Below are 23,012 nucleotides of genomic sequence, written 5' to 3' on the forward strand. Positions count from 1 at the left end.
CCATAGTGAGTTTCCCATGCAAGCTGTTCAATCACATGCACTGTGGAGGGGTAGAGGGTGATGTAGGCGAGTGATGCCTCAGCTTTCTCGCTTGTTAAAAGGGACCAAGGGATGCGTCTGACTCTGATGGGTGCTGGGAAAGGTGGCATGTGATAATAATGAATTCAGGAGAGTCAGTTTGAGGTCAGGAGTATAAAAAAAATGCATCCCCCAAAGCTTGCTTTTATAACTTTTGTTATTTCTACTGACTCTTGGTCAGCTCAAAGCTTTCCATTTCTTGAAGCACATTGTTAAACCTTTGAATCGCCTGGCAATACACTTAATGGATTCTACTGAAAGAACGGCTTTACACCCAAGAGGATAAATTGAGGTGGAAGCAACAACCAAGGTATGCAGGGCTGTATGTGAAGGTATGTGAACAACGCATGTGAAGGGCTGGAGCCAAGGGCCAAATGATTACAAATGACCATGAACTCCAGAGCTAGCTGTGGGTGAAGGCAGGAAGAAAGGGGTTAGTCACAGTGCCTTGATTTCTCCATACCTGATTAAGGCCACGTGCAGGGGATTCTGGCCCCCAACTATCTGTCAGCTCCAGCCAAGTGGCTCTGTGTTTAAGATTTGCTTATACATGGATGGACATGGAGAGTATCATGCTAAGTGAAATGAGTAAGGAGGGGAGGTACAGACATAGAATGACTGCACTCATTTGTGGGATATCAAAAACATAGTCAGAAACTAATATTCAAGAACAGTAAAAGCAAGGGCCAGAAGGATTGACCCTCAATTGGAAGCTTGCCATAGGTTGAGGGAGAGGGCATTTAGGATAGAGAAGAGACCACTATGACTATGGTAATTGGAAATGATCACTCTGGACAAGAATGGAGTGCAGAAAGGAAGTAAAGGGATAGATGGACATGATAACCTTTCAGTGCCTGTATTGCAAACATTAATGCCTAGAAGAAAAAACAGAGAGAGAGAGAGAGAGAGAGAGAAGAAAAGTGCTTGCTATAGAGCAGACTGGGAATGGGGGTTGGGATAAGGCAAACTGGGGGACGTTGGTGGTGGGAAATGCACATGGTGAAGAGATGGGTGTTGGAATATTGTATGACCAAAATCCAACCATGCACAACTTTGTAACTATGTATCTCATTGTCATGGTCATGGTCCTCCCATTGTTCATCAATTTGCTCGAGCCGGTCCAGTAACGTCTCCATCTTGAGACTTGTTGTTACTGTGTTTGGCATATTAAATACATCATGGGTAGCTTGCCAGGCTTTGCTGTGCGGGCGAGATACTCCGGTAGCTTGCCAATTCTCTCGGAGAGTGGCGGAGGAATTGAGAAAAACGTTGTCACACTGTGCCCGAGGATGCTGGAAGGGAATGGTGAGTGGGCGACTCCAAGAGACAAGCGTTTCCCTGGAACAGGCTTCCAGCACTGGGGTCCTTAGTCCGGGTTGCTTAAATCTGCTTTTTTTCGAGTAGATGCTTCCGTCCTTCTGTAGGTTTATTCCTTTACTTAAGCCAGTCTCTCTCTTCACCATCCCATCGATTTTTCTCTTCCAACAGCTTTCAGCATTTCCCCTCCTGCATGAAGGCAGGTTTCCCTGCCTCTGCTTCTGACTCTGCATTTGCCCAGTTTCCTGTCCCGGCTTGTCCTCAATCTCTGTCATCTCTCGGATGGATGACGCCAGAAAGAGATCACTTCACTTGATCACTTGACTTCCCATTAATCGTCGATTTGCTCGAGTGGATGCCAGTAACGTCTCCACTTGTCCCTGTCGCATGCTAGTGAAGTCTGTTAGTTCTAGGAACACGAAGAGCCTCAAACCGATTGCTCATGATCTTGATGAAGAAGTTTGACCATCTGGTAGGTGGGCAGCCACGCGGTCTTTTGATGCCCCGTGAAATCCAGTTGGTAACAGCTCTAGTCCAGCGGTCGTCTCTAAACCTCATTACATGACCAGCCCATCTGATTTTTGACGCCTTGGCAAACGAGACAGCGTCCCTGATTCTTGATCATCGACGGAGGTCGGAACTCCAGATTCTTTCTCTCATTTGAGTGAAACATGATACTCCAAGCATAGCTCAGAGGAAGAAGACTCGTGACAATTGCTCAGACAGGTCCGTGGCCTCCGAGTAGCCTCGCTGCCTCCAGGCTGCACTGACTGCTTTCCTGAGTGACCACGAGTTCCTCTCTGCCGTGTGCTGTGATGCAGACAGGAGACACCACCCATGGAGCAGCACCCCACTGGACACATTAGGGATTTTTTTATTCCTTCTTTGGCTGTCAGGGCAATGTGGTTTTATTTTCTTCTATGACACCAGTGACAGCCGATGGCAGCTCCAACTCCAGAGAGTAAATGAATGCAAGGAGGAGGCAAAGGGCCTTTTTCTTGGGCTTGACACCATCTGTCTGACTCTGCCCAAAATGGGAGGGGCAGGGAGCAGGGCCAGGATTACCCAGCAGAGTCTTGGCACTGAAGATCTTCCATCTGCTTTTCCATTCCTGTTCGTTTTGGGGGCTTTAATTAATGCATGTGAGAGTGTACAGTGAAAATAGTGGGAACTTATAATCACAACACTGTATTGATTATCTGGTAACACGCTCCACACCAACCCACAAGGAGATGTTACCAAAAATCAATCTCTTAAATATTGCTTGCTCTCCCATTCTTTTTCCCTGTCCCCAGAAAATACGACTTAGAAAATGCTACTTAGCCTTTCCAAACAACTCAAGTACCTAATCATATAATAATTTAGTATTACAATACTAAATTCTGTGCTTTTCATTCTTACCGCACAAATGTATGTCTTCTCATCTACATGGGCATATTTATGAATAATGCTATCTCATCTTGATCTTTTGTGAACCTTATGAAAGTTATGGCATGGTACTTTAGTCTCATGGGCCTTGATTTATTTACCTTGTATCATATGTCTAGGAGTCAACCACATTTTTTAGATACTCTTTTTTTTTTTCAGAGCTGTATCAAGTTGTGTAGATTTATTAGCCTGTTCCATCAATGGAATCTGAATTGGTTCCAAGTTTCTGGTACTACGAACAGTGTTGCTACAAATATTTTATAGAGAAAAAAAATGAATTGGATGACTACCATATAAAGCGAAGTTTTAACTAATGGATTTACAACAAAAAAGAGAAAATTAAAAACAATATAGAAGAAAATCTCTTTCTGGCCTTGGAAAGGAATTTGTTGGCAAATTGTAAAGAATGATAATCCTAAAAAAGAAATATAAAATAAAATCATGAGGGAAGTAAAATAAAAACACAAACTAGGAGAAAATATCTGAAAAAATTTGAAACTTACTACAGATTATTATATTGGACATATATAAAGTCTGACAAGTCAATTAAAAGAGAATAAAACAACTTGCTAGAAAGATGGACATAAATCTCCAATAGATATATAAAAATATACAGTACTTACTTTATAACCATCAGGAAAAGAAATATGAAGACCATAGACTAATTTCATTATATACCTAACAGACTGCTAAAAAAATAAGAGAAAAGATTGGCAAACATTTTGAAGGACAGCTTGGCATGATGTCATTTGTAGATATTAGAGCCTGGCATTTCTACTCAGGGATATATGGCATTTCCACTCAGGATGGCTACCACATCTGGGAATACAGACAAATACATAATAGTGACTTATTGCCATTTCAGGAAAGCACATGATAAAATAATACCATGCATATTTCCAACTTTATGGCCAGCCTGAATGAAGACTAGTGATCTTGTCAACTCTAGTAAAACAGACATATATAAAATTTTCTATCCCAACTCTTTCTTTTATCAGCTTTTCAAACATACTGAGTCTTTGTTTTTATTATTGTAATTTCCTAAAGAATCAAATGAAACCATGAAATCTATGTAGACTCAGTCCCAGGAAAAATGTACGCATAATTACTTAACAAAACTGCCGCTCTGAACATAATTTCTGCACCATCTCAGGGTCTGGTTTCCAGGATGAGAAAGTTTGCTCTTGGCCATTATCTTTCCAGGGTTATAGTTTACAGCACTGAAGTACGAAGGCACTCAGCCTCATCTAGTAACTAAACATCATATGTTTTGTTCCAGGCTAGCAGATGTGTTCGTTCTTCATGGTTTTGGAATAAGCATGTTAAGGCTATGAAGTTTACCATATGACCCCCTAGTTAAGGAAAGAGCAATGAAAATCCCAGAACTAGGACTATCTATGTATTCTGGGACCTAGAGGTTAGCAGGTCAGCAGACAAGATGACACAGCACAGAGGGGTGAGTTACAGGGTCAAAGATAAAGGGGTGTCCAAAACTAGGAGGCATAAATTGAGAGATATTTCAAAAACATGGGCTTTATTTGAAAGAAATTCACTGAAGGTAATATTTCTAAAGTGATAAAATGAGGGAGAAGGCAACCAAAGGAGGTGTGAACTTAATACAATTGAATAAAGAATTCTTTCATTCAAGTGTACCCAGTGATCCTAATTCCCAAATACAATTCCAAAGCCTGGGCTGGAACAATAGCACAGCGGGTAAGGCCTTGCACATGGCTGACCTGGGTTTGATTCCTCAGCCCCTCTCGGAGAGCCCAGCAAGCTACCGAGAGTATTCCGCTCGCATGGCAGAGCTTGCCGCTCCCCGGGGTGTATTCAATATACCAAAAACAGTAACAACAAGGCTCACAATGGAGATGTTACTGGTGCCCGCTCAAGCAAATCGATGAACAATGGGAGGACAGTGCTACGGTGCTGATTCCAAAGTCAAACTGCCCTTACATTAAACAGAGCTTTAGCTATAAAACATCAAGTTGGCAGCTGAGCCCTTCCCTCCTGCAATCACTCCATCAGGCTTTTCTGATCATGGGTCAGGACTGTCTGCCCTAAAACCTCTCCACCCAGCATTTCCATTTCTGCATTCTCCTACACAGCTCCATGAAACCTCTTCAACCCAGAGCTCAGCATGGTGGTCCCCAAAGCCTCCTCAGACAATCCCTACCCCTCACCTCTCTATTATCAACAACCTCCCAGAATCCACTGCTTCTCTGACTTAATCTCAGAGACCAATCTAAGTGACAGTCCCACTCCTTCCTCAAGTCTATTTCTTCCAAGTATGAGACTCTCCTCTGCATAAACCCAGGCAGTCCTTCTTCCCCTAAACAGTAAGGACGATTCTCAAAAAATTAGAATTTGAGCTCCCATTTGACCCAGCAATACCACTCCTGGTAATATATCCCAGAGAGGCAAAAAAGTATAGTCGAAGTGACATCTGCACTTGTTTGTTCAATGCAGCACTCTTTATGGTAGCCAGAATCTGGAAAAAACCTAAGTGGCCGAGAACAGATGGCTGGTTAAAGAAATTTTGGTACATCTATGCAATGGAGTACTATGTAGCTGTCAGAAAAGATGAAGTCATAAAATTTAAATACAAGTGGTACTACATGGAAAGTATCATGCTAAGCAAAATGAGTCAGAAAGAGCGGGATAGACATAGAAAGTGCATTCATCTGGGGAACATAAAGTAACAAAATGGGAGACTAACACCCAGGACTGGCCGAGACTACTACCAGGAATTTTGCTCCATGACTCGGAGGCCAGCCACACATGCTAGGGGGAAAGGAAGCTCAAATAGAGAAGGGAGCACCAAATAAAGGGTGTTGGGAGGATCCTTCCAGGATGGGAGAAGCATGCTGAAAGTAGACTATAGACCAAACATGACTGTCACCCATTGCCTCTTTTGCAAACCACGGCACCCAATAAGAGAGAACAAAAGGGAAAGAGGCAGGGTGGGATGGCGGGACAGGGGATGGGAGGGATGCTGGGACCAGTGGTGGTGGAGGATGGGCGCTGGTGGAGGGATGGGTATTTGATCATTGTATAACTGAAACCCAAGCACAAAAATTTGTAAGTCTATAACTGTACCTCATGGTGTTTCACTAATAAAAATAAAATAAATAAATAACAACAAAAATAATTTAGAAAATAAATAAATTCCTTTTGAACAGGATTCTCAAATTACAATATCTCAAGTTCATTGCAGCACTATTTAGAATAGCCAGGAGATATAAACAACTCAAGTGCCCGCAAATATGAGCAAATCAGCTGTGCTATACACACACAATTCCTCCCCTCTAAGAAAGATGGATTCATGCAGTTTGCCACTATGTGACTAGATGTGGAAGCTATTGTATTGAGTGGCATCAGTCAGATGCACAGGAACAAACATAAAATGATTTCTCTCATATGTAGGACATAAATAAATAGAAGCAATAATAAATGGCCAGCTCTAGTGACAGAACTCAGCTAAGAGGTGGTGATGCGGATGAGTGGGAAGGACCCTCAAAACACTCTTCAGTTATTTCCCTTACCCCGTTAGAGAAGATCCTAAAATCCTTAAGTGGACTCTCCTTTCTGACCCATGTTATGAAAGTACCTTGCAAGTTTTGTTGCCAGATTACGCTCAGTTCAAACCATGAAAGTGGCCCTGAAAGTTATAGCAGCATTGCACTTTTTATTCAAAGTACTTCCCATGATAAATCATGGACTGTAGCCTTAAAACCAATTTTTAAAAATAGGCTCTCAACTCCAATAAGAGCAGCATGGAATTGCTAGAACTAAAATTCTATAAAAATAAGTCTATTAAAAATAAAATAAGTCAATTATAGATAACATGAGTATTCTATATCACTGTACTTTTTAAAGTAGATTCATAAATGATTTATATTAGTGAAAATATGCATATAAATGTATAACCCAGTATGCTGGGTTATACTGGTTATACGTTTTATAAAGGAAACTGAATAATAGTGAAAACTATTCAACATTTTTCACAAATTTAGAGTTTGGACATACTACAAATTAGAAAACACAAAACTTCTAAAACTCTATCTTTTCTATAAGCTGCCAGGTGTTTGTTGAAAGCCCACACAGCTCAGAGCCCTGCCTGGATGCTCAGGAACAATGTACAGGAAACTAAGAGAAACTGAGGACAGAGGAGAATTTTAAGCCCTCTAAAGCAGGAAGTGACATTCTGAGACATCCTGATCATGGCCTGTATGTGTGAGATAGAACCAATGAACTACATTTTCAAGATGTCACTTTCCCTCCGCTTCAGAATGAGGGGTTTCGATGACACGCAGATCCCCCAGCCCCTGAGCCGACGTTAAATAGGGAGTATTTGGCTGTAGCATCCCCACCAAGCAAATCAGACTTCTGGATTTGAGAAGGACAGAGTCCATTGTGTCTCTTTGCTGGTGTCACAAGCAGTTGAAAGAACTCTTAGAAATCCATCCCTGAGGACTTCCAGTGAGAATGGCTGTGGGCTCTTCTTCCAGAATTCACCATCTCCAGTCTCTCTCTGCGCTGCCTAATTCACTGCATTCTCAGTTAACACAGCCCTAGTTACTCAGGGCTGAAGTCAATAAAAAGTTAACAGAGAATTCAACATAAACCTCCCTTGCTTCTAGGTCCAAGGCTCAGTATTTGTTAGCCTGGCAGCAGCACATGCTAAAAACATAAGGAAGTGCTGGCTGGGTAAGTAGGGTGTGTGCCTCTAGATAGTTCCCTGTGTGGGCTGCAACAGCTGTGACAGTGAAACTCACAGGGGGAGCTGGGTGGCTGCCTCAGCTGTCCGGGAACAGCCACACCAGCACAGTTGCACAATCGCTCAGGTTTTCTGCAATGCAGTAAATTCGATACCTTGGGTAGGATTTTAAGTGAGTTGGACAGGCTTTGCCATTTGTACCACCTTCCGCCGTATGATGGAACTCTGTAAGCCAGGGTTTATATGGTTAGACATGGGGCTTAGCAGTATAACTAATCAAACCAGTGAGAAGAAAGCAAGTATGCTTTCAACAGTGTAGGAGTAAAGAGGCATCCCAGCATTAAGTGAGGTCTGGAGATGTGTATTTCAGACTACTCTCCTGAAAACTTCCCTTAAAAAAAAAACACAATAACAAGCCAACCTTGAGATACAGTTATTATAGTGCTACTGTTAGACCCCGGTAGAGCCATACAGGAAGAACAGGAAGAAGGGACAAGAACGGGGCACGTTTCTCTGCATTATTCAAATATATATGTATAATTTTTGGTGGCTGGAGCGATAGCACAGCGGTAGGGCGTTTGCCTTGTGCGCAGCCAGCCATGGCTGAGCCGGGTTCAATTCCTCCACCCTTCTCGGAGAGCCTGGCAAGCTACCGAGAGTATCTCGCCCGCAAAGCCTGGCAAGCTACCCATGATGTATTCAATATGCCAAACACAGTAACAACAAGTTTCACAATGGAGACATTACTGGGCCCACTCCATAAAATTGATGAACAATGGGAGGACAATTTTTTAAGATTGCATTGTGATTCGCAGAACTCCAGCCAAGGCACCCACATTCCCAAAGCCATCAACCCCAAACACACAGACAGGAACCCTCCCCCGACCCCACACACACACCAAAAGTAATTTCGATTGGATTTGAAACCTTTCACGTATGAGGTGGCCCTTCAACCTGGAACTGGTCACGGGGATGCGCGCCTTGGGCTCTTCATTTTCTACCCAAAACGCCCAAAGGTCAGGTGTGCTGCAGTGCTGGCCCTGAGCAGGGACACAAGGTGAGGGGCGGCCCAGCACGTGTTTCTGCCCCATGCCCCCCACACCCACCCACTGTGCGGACCGTCTCTGGTGTCACACCTCCCAAGAGAAGCAGGAGGCAGGTCACTGGCAGTGTTTCATATTCTTCTAATCGCACATTCAAAGAAAGCAGACACCTGCACCCAACGGTGTGTGTGCACATGTGTGGCTGCCTGCCACGGGTCAGATATGCGAAGCGTGTGTTTGTGCAGGCTGATGTGAGCGCGCGCTTAGGTTTTCGTGCATGCCGGTGAGATGTGCAGAGTGTGCGACTGTGCAGGTGGGTATGTGTGTGTGCAACCGGTGTGAGCCGCCCAGGTGCAGCTGTGCAGGTGAATGTGAGGCGATGCCAGAGTGTGTGTTGGTGCAGCCGATGTGAACCCCCCAGGTGTGGCTGTGCAGGTGGGGGTGATGCAGGAGCTTGTACTTGTGCAACCGGTGTGAGCGTGCTCAGGTGCAGCTGTGCAGGTGACTGTGATGCGATGCACAGAGAGTGTGTTTGTGCAGCCGGTGTGAGCCATCCCCCCCCCAGCTGCCAGCTGGAGGCCGACCCTCCCCACGGCACGCCCTCCAGCCCCGACCTCACTCACCCGATGATGATGCAGGAGATGGCGGTACCCAGGAAGGCGTAGGTCAGAATAGATCCTAAGTTCTGAAAGAAGTGTCTCTGGGGGAAAAAAAAGTCCATTCACATGATGCATCTGCATTTTCCCGTCATGAGTGAAACAAGAAAACGTGATCTCTGCCTTTTCCCGGTCTCTCCTTTCCCTCAGTGTTGAAGAAAACTTGGGGGAAGGGGGGGGGGGGGCTCAGACTTGGCCTTACTGGCAAATGGAGACATCGGTTCGTTTATCCTACTGGAGACAGAGACTTCTCCATGGAATAAGCAAAGTCTGTCTAGTATAACAGATCTGGGGGTGAGTAACCCAGAGAGTGAAGGAACCACCCACCAGGTTTTGGGGATCACAAAGCAGAGACCTGTTTTCTTGTCACATGGCCATGGAATCCCCCCTCCCCAACCCACCACTTTATAAACCACCATCCGGAGGCTGTGGTGACAGTTCAGAGGTCAGAGGTGCCTTCTTTCCAGGCAAGAGTTGAGTCCAAGCCCTCAGTATAGCCCAGTACATTCTTGGTGTTCCCTACACACGACCCAGGTGGTCCTCCAGTACCCGGGCCTGAGCACCAGGGCATTTCTGAAGCCCAAGCAAAGACCTGGTTCTCTGAGCATCTCCAGGATGGTCCGCGGTTCCTCATTTACTGTTTGGGCATCTCCCTCCTCCAAATACATTTCAGAACCTGACTCTCTGAATCCGACTCTTGCTGAATCTAATTCTTACTGAATCTGACTCTTACTGAATCTGACTCTTAGTGAACCCAACTTCTATGAATCTCTGACTCATATTTCTTCTGACTGTGCTGCAACCAAACCTGAAAAGTCACATCAATGACGCTTCACAAGGCCCAGTCTTGGGGCGAGGCTGAAGAGGGCCGTCTGGTCTGAATCTCAGCAAACACTCCCCTTCAATTTTGTCAGACAGAGCTGAGGAGCCAACAGCCGCAGCCAGAGGGAGCCTAGAGCACACAGAATCCACGGATGCTCTGAGTGATTCTCCGGGTGCTGGAGCAGGATGACTGCAGGAGGAGAGAGCAGTTCTCCAGGAGGAGAGAGCAGTTCTCTGGGGCAGAGGGGAGCACAGAGTCGCATCCTCTCAAAGCCAAGGCTGTGGTCCCAAACTCAGACAACTAAGGGCCCATCAAACAGAACCCTCTGGTCAGAGGGAGGGAGCCCGGCGGAAGTGGTGCAATAACTGATCATCTAATAAGCTGGTCAGTCCAGTGGCCTGCAGAACCAGCCCTTCTGCCTCGGAACAGGGGCACCCTGTTGAATTTACCCCTGTGGACTAGCTCTGGCCATGCTGACCATCCTCGAGGGAAATCTGCCCAATAGAAGTAAAGAGACACATGAAGGTACTGACAGAGGGACAAAGCCACGTGGGTTTCGGGGCCGAGATCTCCAAGCCTACTCGGATTGGGCCCGAGCATCCTCCACCCAGATCCTCCAAATTCCAGTAGGCGGGGTCACACCCACCAACTGGCCCCCTGTCACAGTGTAATCCCATCAACGGCCAAGACTCAGAGACTATAAAAACCAGCTCCCAGAAGAGAACAGTGCAGTCTCCTGCCCCCGCGCCTGGCTGTCCTCGCCAGGGCCCCTTGGAGGGGAGTGGGTTGAGCTTTCCTACCCGCCCCGACCAGGGCTCCGGCAGCCGAAGACCTCCAGGACCAGCTACCACCATTCTGAGACCACTCTCCGCACACATGAAGGTACTGGCAGAGGGACAAATCCATGCGGGTTTCAGGGTCGAGATCTCCAAACCTACTCGGATTGGGGCTGAGCATCCTCCACCCAGATCCTCCAAATTCCAGTAGGCAGAGGTCACACCCACCAACTGGCCCCCTGGCGCCGTGTAATCCACGGCCAAGACTCAGAGACTATAAAAACCAGCTCCTGGAACTGCGGCCACACGACATCTTATTATGACATCTTATTATCTCATTCCTACTTTGGACAAACTGGCAGGCTACCGTATGTAGCCTGCCCACACGGCAGAGTCTGGCAAACTCCCCGTGGTGTACCCAATATGCCAAATACCAGTAACAATGATGGGTCTCATTCTCCTAAAGAGCCTTGAATATAATCTCAGGGCTAGGATGAAGGAGACGTTACTGGGGCCTGCTCGAGGCAATCGACGAATAATAGGATGATTTGTGATTTGTGATTTGTGAGAAGTAAAGAGGCAAACCACGGGCGGTGCTTACTATTCTTCAGTTGCTATCCTGAAGTCAGATTTCAAGTGAGTCCAATGAATTTTGATGTTTTATTTCACCAAATATATCTCAAACATGATCACTTCATGGAAAATCTTTTTTAAAAACAAATATGGACATGTTCTTCTTTCAAATGCTTAAGGTTTTAAAATCCAGTGCACATTTTAGACTTGAAGTGCATCTTGATTCAGGCTAGCCTAATCTCAAGGGTTCTGTCACCAAGGGCAGCCGATGTCCTGTGTATTAGACAGACAGATCGAGAGGAGTTTTGAGAATGTCAGAGCTGAATCTGTATCATGGAATCAAAAACAAGATATTCCAATGAAACATGTGTTTCCTTAAAATAACAGATTTTTCATCAGCTCTGGTAAAATTTTCCACATAAAGATAAGAGAAGTAAATAATTGCTGCGAACGTACCTTCTTTAGGCTATATCCAGCGTGAAATATAATTGGTGGTAGTAAAACATTGAAGAAGATTTCTGGATCAAATGTCATCTGCAAGAAAATTTGGATGCAGAGGTTAGAACGTGGCTTGCATGCAGCCAACCCCGGTTCAATTGCTGACACCATGTAAGACCCCTGGACCCAGAGCCCAGGAGAAGCCCTGACTGTCCCTGAGTGAGTCCCAAACCCCACCTCCTCCAAACAAAAGAACATGCTCCTCTGGACCACTAGCACATGGATTTTTCTTCTTCTTCTACTTTTTTTTTTTTTTATAAAAAAAAGCTTGACTTTAAAAACCACCTTGCCAAAGACTGTATGAGACATCTAAATGTACTGTTCAACTGTATGGTCATTTTTGAAGTAGAAAAATCTTCCATTCTATAGCCTGCAACAGCAATAGAAACACCTCACTGAAGCCAACTAGGGGATAAAACCCTTTTTCTGTGAATTTGATTAGTTATCAGTCCCTATAATTCAAGTATTTTATTATATTCTTTTCCCGGTCAAAAGAATTGATGGACTCAATCAGTTTATCTTCAGAAAAATATTTATTTAAGGTTTTCCAACTAAATATATTCAGAAATTTTGACTTAGATTTCCCGATTTCATTCCACTTCAGTGTATAAAATATTTTCCAGACCCCAAGTAACACATTGGTAAGTAAGAGTGGATCTTTATAGTATTTTTATTAGTTTTTAAGTAAAAGTTAAAATTAACCTTGCCCCCACAAAATTATTTTTTGTTAAATAGGATCTTGCAGGTCCCGGGGCTGAGATCTCCAAGACTGCTCGGATCAGGGCTGAGCATCCTCCACCCAGATCCTCCATCTTCCAGTAGGTAGGGGTCACACCCACCAACTGGCCCCCTGGCGCCGTGTAATCCCATCAGCAGCCAAGACCCAGAGACTATAAAAACGCACACATTTGCGGCCACGCGACATCTTATTATCTCATTATTACTTTGGACAAAATGGCAGGCTACCAAATGTAACCTGCCCACACGGCAGAGTCTGGCAGACTCCCCGTGGTGTACCCAATATGCCAAATACCAGTAACAATGATGGGTCTCATTCTCCTAACCCTGAAAGAGCCTTTAATATGGCACTTTTAAAAAATCTCAGGCTAGGATGAAGGAGACGGTACTGGGGCCTGCTCGAGGCAATCGACGAACAACAGGATGGCCGTGACCGTGATCGTCGTTAAATAGGATGAAATAAGATGCAATAATGTGCTGGAATTCTTGAATTCAATAGCTGTACTCTCTGAGTCATTTGAAACTTAAGACTCATTGAATTCTCTTCTTTTCCTCCCTCCTTATGCACCCTCCTCTCTCTCTCTCCCTCTCTCTTTCTCTCTCTCTCTGTTTCTCTCTCTCTCCCTCTCTCTCACTTGTTCTATCTCTGTCACGCATATGCACACACACATGAATGTAATCATGCACAATGACTTTTATTATTCCATTGCTAAGGTCAATTTAGTAATCATCAAAATCATTCAGATAATGGGTTTCACGGTGTATCATTCCTAACTTTCCCCTTTGAAGGCTGCTTTGAGGCTCAGCTCTAAAACCTGCCGTGACATCTCCCCAGACCAGCCTGTCCTTGCCTCTTCCCTGCGTGTCAGCCCACTGGATGTTCTTGGCATCTACATGTTTCCTCACACTCTCGGCAGGATTGTGAGTGAACTGGAAATTTAAATTTAACCTCATTATAGCGCTGTATAGCTCTGTCCTCCCATTGCTCATTGATTTGCTTGAGCGGGCCCAGTAACCATTCGTGGGTGCATAAGAAGTCAAAGTCCCCATTGTGAGACTTGTTGTTACTGTATTTGGCATATCGAATACATCACGGGTAGCTTGCCAGGCTTTGCCAGGCGGGCGAGATACTCTCTGTAGATGGCCGGGTTCTCTGAGAGGGGCGGTGGAATCAAACCCAGCTCGGCCAGGTCAGTCGCGTGCAAGTGCCCTACCACTGTGCTATGGCTCCTGCCCTACCCTCAGTTAACCCAGCAATCTTCATCTCCTCCCAGGAACCCATTGCTTAAGATACATTTACTGAACTGAACACATGATGTCTTTGAGAGTCTTTGAGAGTCAACCTCTAGTAAAACAGAAAGAATTATGCAAACAATTGCCTAAGTATGAATTAAGAGATGCTTCTCTTAGTTCTGTCTTCTACTTGATGCCCACATGGCCATCTCAAGCCCTCTCTTCCTTCTTCGTACTGACTCCTTCACTCCCATCACCCACAGTTGGAAATAGGAGAGTCTGGAAAGCAAGAGACACCTAACTCAGCCACCAGCCTCTCATAAAACTCCTTATGCACCCACGGACAGTATTATCTAGTATCAGGCAGATCAGCAAGGATCCATTCACGACTCTCTGTTTCCCTGAATATGATAATGGAATAATGATCATTCATTTAATGATATGATATTTATGATATTCATTATTATATTAAATTATGATATTTAATAATGATATTCATTTAAAGTGAAAATGATCGTGCACCTTATTTTAAGTTTGTTGTTAATGTTAAATGAATGAATATCCGCCAGGCCCTTTGAGCTCTACTCACCAGACACTTGCACTTTCAAGTGTTTATTGCTGAAGAAAATGAAGCATGTGCATCCCTGTTTTTAAATTAGATGAACTGAAGAAAATGTGCCCTGGCAATGAGTTCCTTAAGGCGGCGACTGTGTGGAATTGGGCAAGAACCTGAGAATTCCTTCTGGTGCAGTTTTTGACTCTCAGAGTATCTGACCTAACACCATCGAACTGTTTCTGAGGGCCCCAGAAGACTAGATCAATGACAATGACATATTTGGGAGTTTTTCACAGAATTCTATTTCTGAATGCTCGAGGGACGAAGCAATGCAGCGGGGGCCATTTGGAGGAGAGATACAGCAGTCAGAACCCTGCCTGGAAAAGCCCTTGCTCAGCAGTTTTCCTGCAAAAAAAAAAAAAAAATCCAGCCAAGCACTCTACTCTAGCCCTCTAGCCCTCTAGCCCTCAATAATCTGGATGTTCCATTCTCAGCACACAGGTTGGATAATGGGTCACTGAGTTAACACTTTCTAAAGAAGCCAGATGAATTGGCAGGTTGAAAATGGCATGTGCCTTCAATCACTTATTTGCACAAATAAAACAGACTCGTGTTTGAGTTTGGGATTTGTTTTTTTTGGGGGGGGGGGGTTGGGGGGCGGAGAGACACACCAGTGGTGCTCAGAGCTCACTCCTGACATTGCCCTAAGGACCATAGGCAATGCAAGGATTGAACCCAAGTTCTCTGTGGGCAAGGCAAGACTTGCCCACTGAACCATTCCTCTGGCCTCAGATTTGTGTTTTTTTCCTGACTTGCCTCAAGCTTACTCAGAGCTCGGGGAGTGACTCCGTAGCCAGACAGTTTCTCTAGAATGGTTGAGTCTGCGGCTGCGCCCTCCTCCAGACCATGGGGCTAAGTATCATTTCCCTCTGACTCTGTACTCAAATTCAGATATTCATGGCCTCGCAGGAGTGCTTGGTTTTTAAGGTCCCAGAATATTAACACTTTCACTAATGTCTGAGGGAGGAAAATTCCAGAGAGGACTGAGTGGGGAGAGGAGGAAGCCTAGAATCACTGCAGCTACAAACATCAGTCCTGGGACACACAAGTTCCATAGACAGTGCTGTACAAAGGAACTTCCTGTGAGGGTGGCAATGGCTTCCAACTGTCCTGACCAAGCTGCTGGCTGTCAGTCACATGAGTTGCTGAGCACTTGCTCTGCCTGTGGACCACCAAGGGACAGAGTCCTCATTTTCACAGGTGCGCTAGTGGCCACTGGAATTCCATTGAGAGACAAAGCTGGAGTTTAAGAATCCACACCATTCCCCTTTTCAGCTGGTCTATCACACTGTCCAGAGAGGGCCCAACGAGAGCAGGTGAACTGGATCTGAAGTGGAATGCATGCTTCATGAACACAGTGAGGTTTTTTTTTAATTTAAAATTTTTTAAAAAAATTATTTTATTCACTCACCATGAAATAGAGTATTACAAAACTGTTCATGATTGGGTTTCAGTCATACAGTGTTCCAACACCCATCCCTCTATCAGTGTAATTTCCCAGCACTAATGTCCCCAGTTTCCCTCCCATCCCCCAAACTACTTCTCACCCCAGCCTGCCTCTATGCAGGCACCCTTCTTCCCTCTCTCATTTTGGTCATTAGGGTTTGTAATACAGATGCTGAAAGGTTATATATAAATTTTTAAGCTGTTGGCAGACAAGGGAGAGAGAGAGAGAGAGAGAGAGAGAGAGAGAGAGATCAGCTTGATCACAAGAATGCAGTAGATTGCAACTGCTATCTCCTGGCTACACTGATACTTGGTTAGGAATGGCCCAGACATTCAATCACAGGTGCAATTCACTTGAGGGTCCCTAACGGTAGAACGAAAATACATCAAGTTTAATTCCCAAGTTCAGCAGGTCAAAAGCCCCGAATTCTGTTTGAGCCTGAGTGTGATAACTGCTAGTCACTTGATAGGATATATCTGGAAAGACATACCAATATTCGACTGAACAAGGAACTAAGAGGAAAAAAATTATACCTCCCCATGGGGAGCTGGTCAATACTGATCAAAGGCCTTCCAGAGAGGCCTTTGACAAACTGCTTCAGAACAACGTACTGAGGGTAGCTGACAAGCACAATTACTACCTTATACAAAGACAGGAGAAGACAGACAGAGTGGCCAGTGTTAATCAGTGTGACTAGCGTATCACCAGGGCACATGTCTTGGGAAAATAATTTCAGGTTCCCCTTACTGTCTGGGTGCAAGGTACTTCCAAGAACACCTCTTATGAATGGAAATGGTGTAAAAGAAGCAAATGTGTAAACATATTATGAAAACTCTTTTTAAGGCTTCTATGACTCCCAAATTCAACTATTAAATCATGCCAACTGGCATGCAAAGCTGAGATAACATGAGCACAGAGGAAAAGCAGGGATTCTCTGATACCTGGAAGCCCACATCACGGAGTGCCCAGGAAGAGTCTGACGGGAACCCTTCAACCTGTGTCTCAGAGGCTGCTCCAAGACAAATGTCCACCACCTGGCCTCCTGTCACTGACACAAAAGTTCTCAGGATTTCTTTTGGTTTGCAAAAACAGACCTTAATGTTGGCCTCTTGTAAAAGTTGAGCAGCATGACCCAAACTTTGAACAATCGGGGGATATCTGCGGTGTTTTCCACGAGAAAAACAGACCAAGAGGAGAGTGAGAGTTGGGATATTTGTGAGAAGTTGGAACTCAGAGGTAGACTAGTTGTTCTGGCAATGCTTCGTGCCTTTGCATGTTTAATCTTCAATACTGAGATGATTTGAAGTTTAAAAGGCCAGTTCCTGACACAAAGAACTTGAAGGCATGTGACAGACAGAATCCAGGGAGGCAAGGCAAGGTGGGAGGCTCCAGGCGTCAGCCCTGGGCCCAGGCTAAGCAATTATTCAGGGTTTTCTGGGAAAGAAGCATCACCTGGGTCTTGGACCCTGAGGTAAGTTCTGGCTCTGGAAGGATGAGCAGGAGGAACCTCCCCATGAGGCCCAACATGGAAACCAGGTCCAGGAATAAAGGCCTCCAAACACGGGTGAGGCTGGCAGCTTCAACCTCACTAACAAGTCAATTTGGTGAATTCAAAATACTTACATAAACACAATCATGGCAAAAGAAAAATCCAAGTTCTCTCTATATTTTAAGACAATGGGAAACTTCAAAGAAACTTGGCTTGGGGTCGGCAAACTTGGGAGGCCCCCAGAGAAAAGTTGAGGAAAGGTTGAGGGGTCCTCAGTAAAGTCTGGTGTTAGATGCGGGGAGGGGGCAATGAAGGTCAATTCAATTGACCTGCAGCAAATGGAGTGCAGGCTAGTGAGATGATGGCCGCCACTTTCTTAACATCTCTGAGCCTTTGAGTTTGCATCAGTTGGCCAGGCATGCATACATCTACTTACCACTTTTGGGTACCAAATGGAACCGTTCAATGGTGTCACCAGGTGGATGTCAAGAGTTCCAGCTGGTCCCCTGCCCTTATTTCTCATGGTTTTGCTATACCTGGATGTTGGTGAAAGAAAATATAAAGCAGCAGACAGAGGGGTAAGACATATGAAGGGAACAGACTGGCCGATGCTAGGCTCCTGAGGGTTAGAGTCAGAGGGGAGGCCAGGCCGGTGGACACTGCCAGGCTATGTTTCTCACCCACAGGAGAAGGATTTAAACTCCATTCCCATGAGCATGGAGAACACTCAGGACTTTTACAGAAACAGGATTAAACAAGAAAGTAGAGGTGGGGAGTTTGGCCTCTTAGTGGGGTGATTTCCCAGTAAGTATTACAGTTCTGAATAACTGTGTCACCTGACACTCTCAGCTGAGAACTTATCAGCTGAGATGTAGACAAGAGAACTCAAAGCAGAGGAAAAGCACACATACAGAAACAAAGAACAGGAAAACAAGATAGTACAGAAGTGAGGATTCGTGACTTGCATGAGGCCAGGCCCTTTTCAGTTCCTGCCATTTCACAGTCCCCCACACAATTGCCAGGAGACCCCAGTAATCCCCAGCACTGCAGACCCAAGTAGCGTCGAATCTTGACCCCTGACTGAGGGCCAGCCAGGTTGGACAAGACTCCCGGGAGGGGTCCCCAAGCTGCCAATCCTGGCCCCCAGGTAGGACTCTGACAATTCTTGCTCCCAGGAAGGCATCTGCCAATCCTAACTGCCACAAGGGAGTTCACCAATCCTGCCCACGGGTTGAGTTTTGCTAATTCTAGGTCCCAGGGGGAGTCTGTGAATCCTGGCTTGGAAGAAGTGATGCTGGTGATGGGAAGTGGGGACCAGCACCCTTAATGGCTGAGCAACCTGGCCGGTTTCATACACAAGGGCAGCACTGGGCTTTATGCCAATATAGGGTTCTTCCGCTGAAAAAGACTGGAAGTGGCTGGGGAAAGAGCTCAAGTGGGAGAGGATATGGAACAAATCTAAGACCCTCAACACCACCAGATGTAGCACTTGGCATCCCCTCAGCACTGCTGGGGTGTCCTTGGTGTTCTCTGTAAAAAATTTTTGAAGCCCTGACTTCATATCTGCCGGAGTTCAAGAATATGACCCAATTCACCAAGTCACTCAGAAGCACCACTTTATAGCATACACAAATCTTAATACAACACTGTTTCTCTTTCATTATGTTCTTCTACTTAATTTTCCATCAAATGAATATTAAATGCTATGTCAGAATTCAAGTCCCTCCCTCCATCTTGTCCGCCAGTACCTGATGCTCTGAATTAGGAAGTTTTATTTACTCCTAGTTGGCACCAGGGATTGAACCAAGGCAGACTACATCATTGACATTATTGTCTATCCATTATCAACAATTCATCCATAAATATCCTTTTATGTTCAAACACTTTGTGTTCAACATGAATCCATGAGGATATTGTCTGTTCACTTATAACTCAGTACAGTGTTCTATTGGACAAATATACCATTCTAGTTATCCCTTCGCTGTCACTTTCACTGTCCTCCCGTTATTCATTGATTTTCTCGAGCAGGCCCAGTAACATCTCCAAGGTGAGACTTTGCTGTTACATATCGAATACGTCACTGGTAGCTTGCCAAGTGGGCGAGATACTCTTGGTAGCTTGCCGGCCTCTTCGAGAGGGGCGGAGGAATCAAACTTGGGTTGGCCATGTTGTCTGCGTGCAAGGCAAATGCCCTACCCGCTGTGCTATTAGGACAGTTATGTTGCCACCTACTTTCTGCTCTTATTAAAAGAATGCAAAAGAGTTTTGGTTTTGAAGCACAACCAGTGGTGCCCAGGACTTACTCCTGGCTCTATGCTCCGCGGGGCTCAGGGTAAACTCTGGCAGGTGGTCCGGGGACCTTACGAAGTGTCAGGGATTTAATCAGGCCACTGAGTGAAAGACAATCACTCTATCTCCTGTACTATCTCTCTGTAGATATTCTTGATGTGTCTGCCATAGTTCCAGTAGAAGCCGAACTGCTGGATGATAAGATAAAAAAAATCTTGGACCATAGTAGGTTCTGCCCAACTTACAGTGTTACGACTTTCCAACATGAGAGTGTAAGAGTATTTCTATACATTCTCGTCAGAGCTTAGTATTGATCCATTTCTAAATTTTCTCAAACAGTTAAGTAAAAGATGATGTTTGCTGCTTATTTACATTTGTATCACAGGTAAATGTGCTGGTGAAGTGAGCACATTTTCCCCTACAGATTGCCCTTTCATGAAATCTCTTTAGTGAATTTTTAGAACTTACATTTCACACATCATAATTTTTTCTTGTTCATTAATTCTTCGTACAATCAGGTCATTATTCTGGTTTGTTTATTTGTATTTTAAGTACATTTTTCTCTTCTCTCCTCCTTAAGCCTCTTACTGTTGCCTTCTAAATTTGCTAATGATGGCTTTCCTAGGCAAATTTTATTTTACATTAACACAGTAGAATTTATTAAATCTCTGTGTTTTGATTCCAGCTTCTTTAATCTCTTTAAAAACTCCTTCCCTAGCCAGATATTAAATATGTTCCTCTACAGTTATATAATTGGATGTTTACTATTCTTTAATCTATCTCATTTGTTTTATAATGTGAAGTAAGGACTAAATGTATTTTGTTTTTTGTTTTATCCTTTCCCTCTGATTTTGATTGGCTCCACTGTCACTGTCCAATGCATTTTAAAAAATTCATAAGACATTCAGTCTAATAAATATTTGATATTTATTATCTTATAGCTAGCCTATTTAATAATTCAAAACGTAGAAAAATATTTATGCATGTAGGGATTCACTGGAGCATTATTTACACCAGGAAACATTTAGAAACAACTAAAAAATCAAACATATTAAATACATTTCCCTAGAGTGTTAAGGAAATTTAGCAAAATTTATAGCAGTTGTGCAATACTATAGAATTATTTTGATTCTCCCTTAAATTTTTTTCTATTTTGTTTCTGCTTTGCATTACTCTAAGTATGTTGAATATCGTCTTATGTATTATTCAGCAATTCATGTATCTTCTTTGGAAAAAAAGGTATCACATTCATTATTTTCTGGGTTGTTATAAGATGTAAGAGATTTGGTACTGAGATGTAGGAGTTTTTTTTTTAATCTGCACTGTCTTAAGTTAATAACCTAATACATATAGTTTTTAATTACTTTTGCTACTACAGGAGCTATCCTTTCTTTTGCAACTAAAGTTGCAAGCCTTTAGTTGCAAAATAGTTTTCTATTGCTTGCAAAGTCCAATTCATTTGTAGTTTCTTTAGCTGCTCATTCTTTGAGGGTGATTTCAGAGAACATACTGTTGCAGAGTACTTGGTCCCAGGTTGTAGATCTACCCTTGGCTTCTTCCCAGTCGGAGGCCTTGGGTCTGCTGGATGTTAAGCCAGACTCAGAGGTACCCAAGCTTGATTTCCCTCTTTGTCTTTCCTGGTGCAGCACTGTATGTCACCCGCGAGTATTGTTCAGTCCCAATGTCAGCTGGGGCAGAAAGAATAACCCAGAGCCCTGGGACAAACTGGTCCAATTGAGCAATACGAGTTTTCTGCAGTGAATAGAGATCATAGCAAACTGAAGAAAGGAGATCCAGACTTTGAAACAAAATGTTAACAAAATACAAGCTATTATGTTGATGTCTCCAAGCCTGAAGACAACAGAGTGAGCAAAATAACCCACTTGGGTGTTCAAAGAACTTTTACTTTCACTTTCACCTCATTCTTGTTTTAATATATTTTTTTCTGCAGTGACTAGGGTTGCTCAGGGCTTCTGCCTGGCTCTGGGTTCAAATATTACTTCTGACGGTGCATCAAGGGATCACATATCCGGCCAGGGATTGAACTAGAATCAACAACATGCAAGGCAAACATCTAACTGCTGCACTATCACTTCGGCCTCTCAACATTCTTTTAAACGTTCTTGTCTTATACCTGCTTATAATTTCCCTGACATAAGGGTATAGTAGAACTTGCATTGAACTTGTAAATAGTATATGCGCCGGGTACAGACACACCAGAGTGTCTCAGTGATGAGCTACACCATCAAAAGTTTGGAAATCTATGTTTTAAAATATGTAGCAGCAAGCCGATGCCTAAAAAAATGTATTGACAGAGAATTTAGTACATGCCTAGAATGAGAGTCACTGACATGAATTATTTCATTGAGTCCTCTGCTACAACTTTTGAAGGATGGTGTCTGTACTGTCTCTTTTGACAAAACCAAGCCCTGGAGGGTTGGGTCACTGGCTATGAAGGTCAATGTGGGACTTGACCTCAGGTAGTCAGATGGCAGAGTGGGGTTCTTTTTTTTTTTTTTTAACCTTAGTGTCACACCCGGCAATGCACAGAAGTTACTCCTGGCTTTGCACTCAGGAATTACTCCTGGTGGTGCTTGGGGGATCACATGGGATGCTGGGAATTGAACTCGAGTTGGCCGCATGCAAGGCAAATGCCCTACCTGCTGTACTATAGCTCCAGCCCCGGCAAAGTGAGGTTCTAGCCAGGGCCAATGCTGCCTTAGTCAAGTTAATTCCCACCAGATATATGCCCACACTTAAAAAAGATTCTATTGTAGTTTTGTCTTGTAAAGTTTATTTGAGGGGGCAGGCATTTTCCTGGGTCAACATATAGACATGGGACTTATTGAGAAAAACAAAAATGATCCTTTTTTAAATATTGCCCTCTCATTGAACATAAGTCACTATATAGTGAACTGATAGGGATAGGAGAGAGGGTACTGCTCCAGATCCCTAGTCACACAGTCTTTCTTAGTTCAGCTATGAGAAATCCACCCTGTGCTACCTCGGTGAGTGACAGTCCCCTTGGCACCCTAGAGACTTGCCCAGAGAATGCACTGTTCCTAAAAACGCATCTGTGGTACCACTTGGGCTGAAAACATCAAGGATTATCATCATGTTCTTGGTGACCCAAAAGGGTCTAAGATGAGGGTTATTATTATTATCATTATTATTATCATCATTGTTGTCATCATTGTTATAGGGGATGTAGAAATTGGAAGGTGGCGAAGTGACCTGATTGCTTTAGTGTCCCAGTTTTCCCCATGGTGTTCTGAGATGTTTTCTAGC

The 23,012-nt window shown here is 44.1% G+C and overlaps 1 protein-coding gene and 1 pseudogene across 1 annotated transcript in view; one reads left to right on the plus strand and one right to left on the minus strand.

Annotated features, from left to right (window-relative positions):
* Positions 1 to 23,012, minus strand: part of SLC9A9 (solute carrier family 9 member A9) — a 560,068-nt gene that overhangs the window by 510,541 nt on the left and 26,515 nt on the right. Inside the window, exons 3-4 of the mRNA XM_056114177.1 lie at positions 11,871 to 11,948; positions 9,210 to 9,286 (exon numbers count right to left, since the gene is read on the minus strand). Of these exons, the coding sequence (XP_055970152.1) occupies positions 9,210 to 9,286; positions 11,871 to 11,948 (155 nt within the window). The remainder of the gene's footprint in view (positions 1 to 9,209; positions 9,287 to 11,870; positions 11,949 to 23,012) is intronic.
* On the plus strand, positions 21,310 to 21,541 carry LOC130023675 (cytochrome c oxidase subunit NDUFA4-like; annotated as a pseudogene).

The sequence above is a fragment of the Sorex fumeus genome, unplaced genomic scaffold (genome assembly GCF_029834395.1).
Source record: "Sorex fumeus unplaced genomic scaffold, SorFum_2.1 ptg000024l, whole genome shotgun sequence".
In the NCBI taxonomy this organism is placed as follows: domain Eukaryota; kingdom Metazoa; phylum Chordata; class Mammalia; order Eulipotyphla; family Soricidae; genus Sorex; species Sorex fumeus.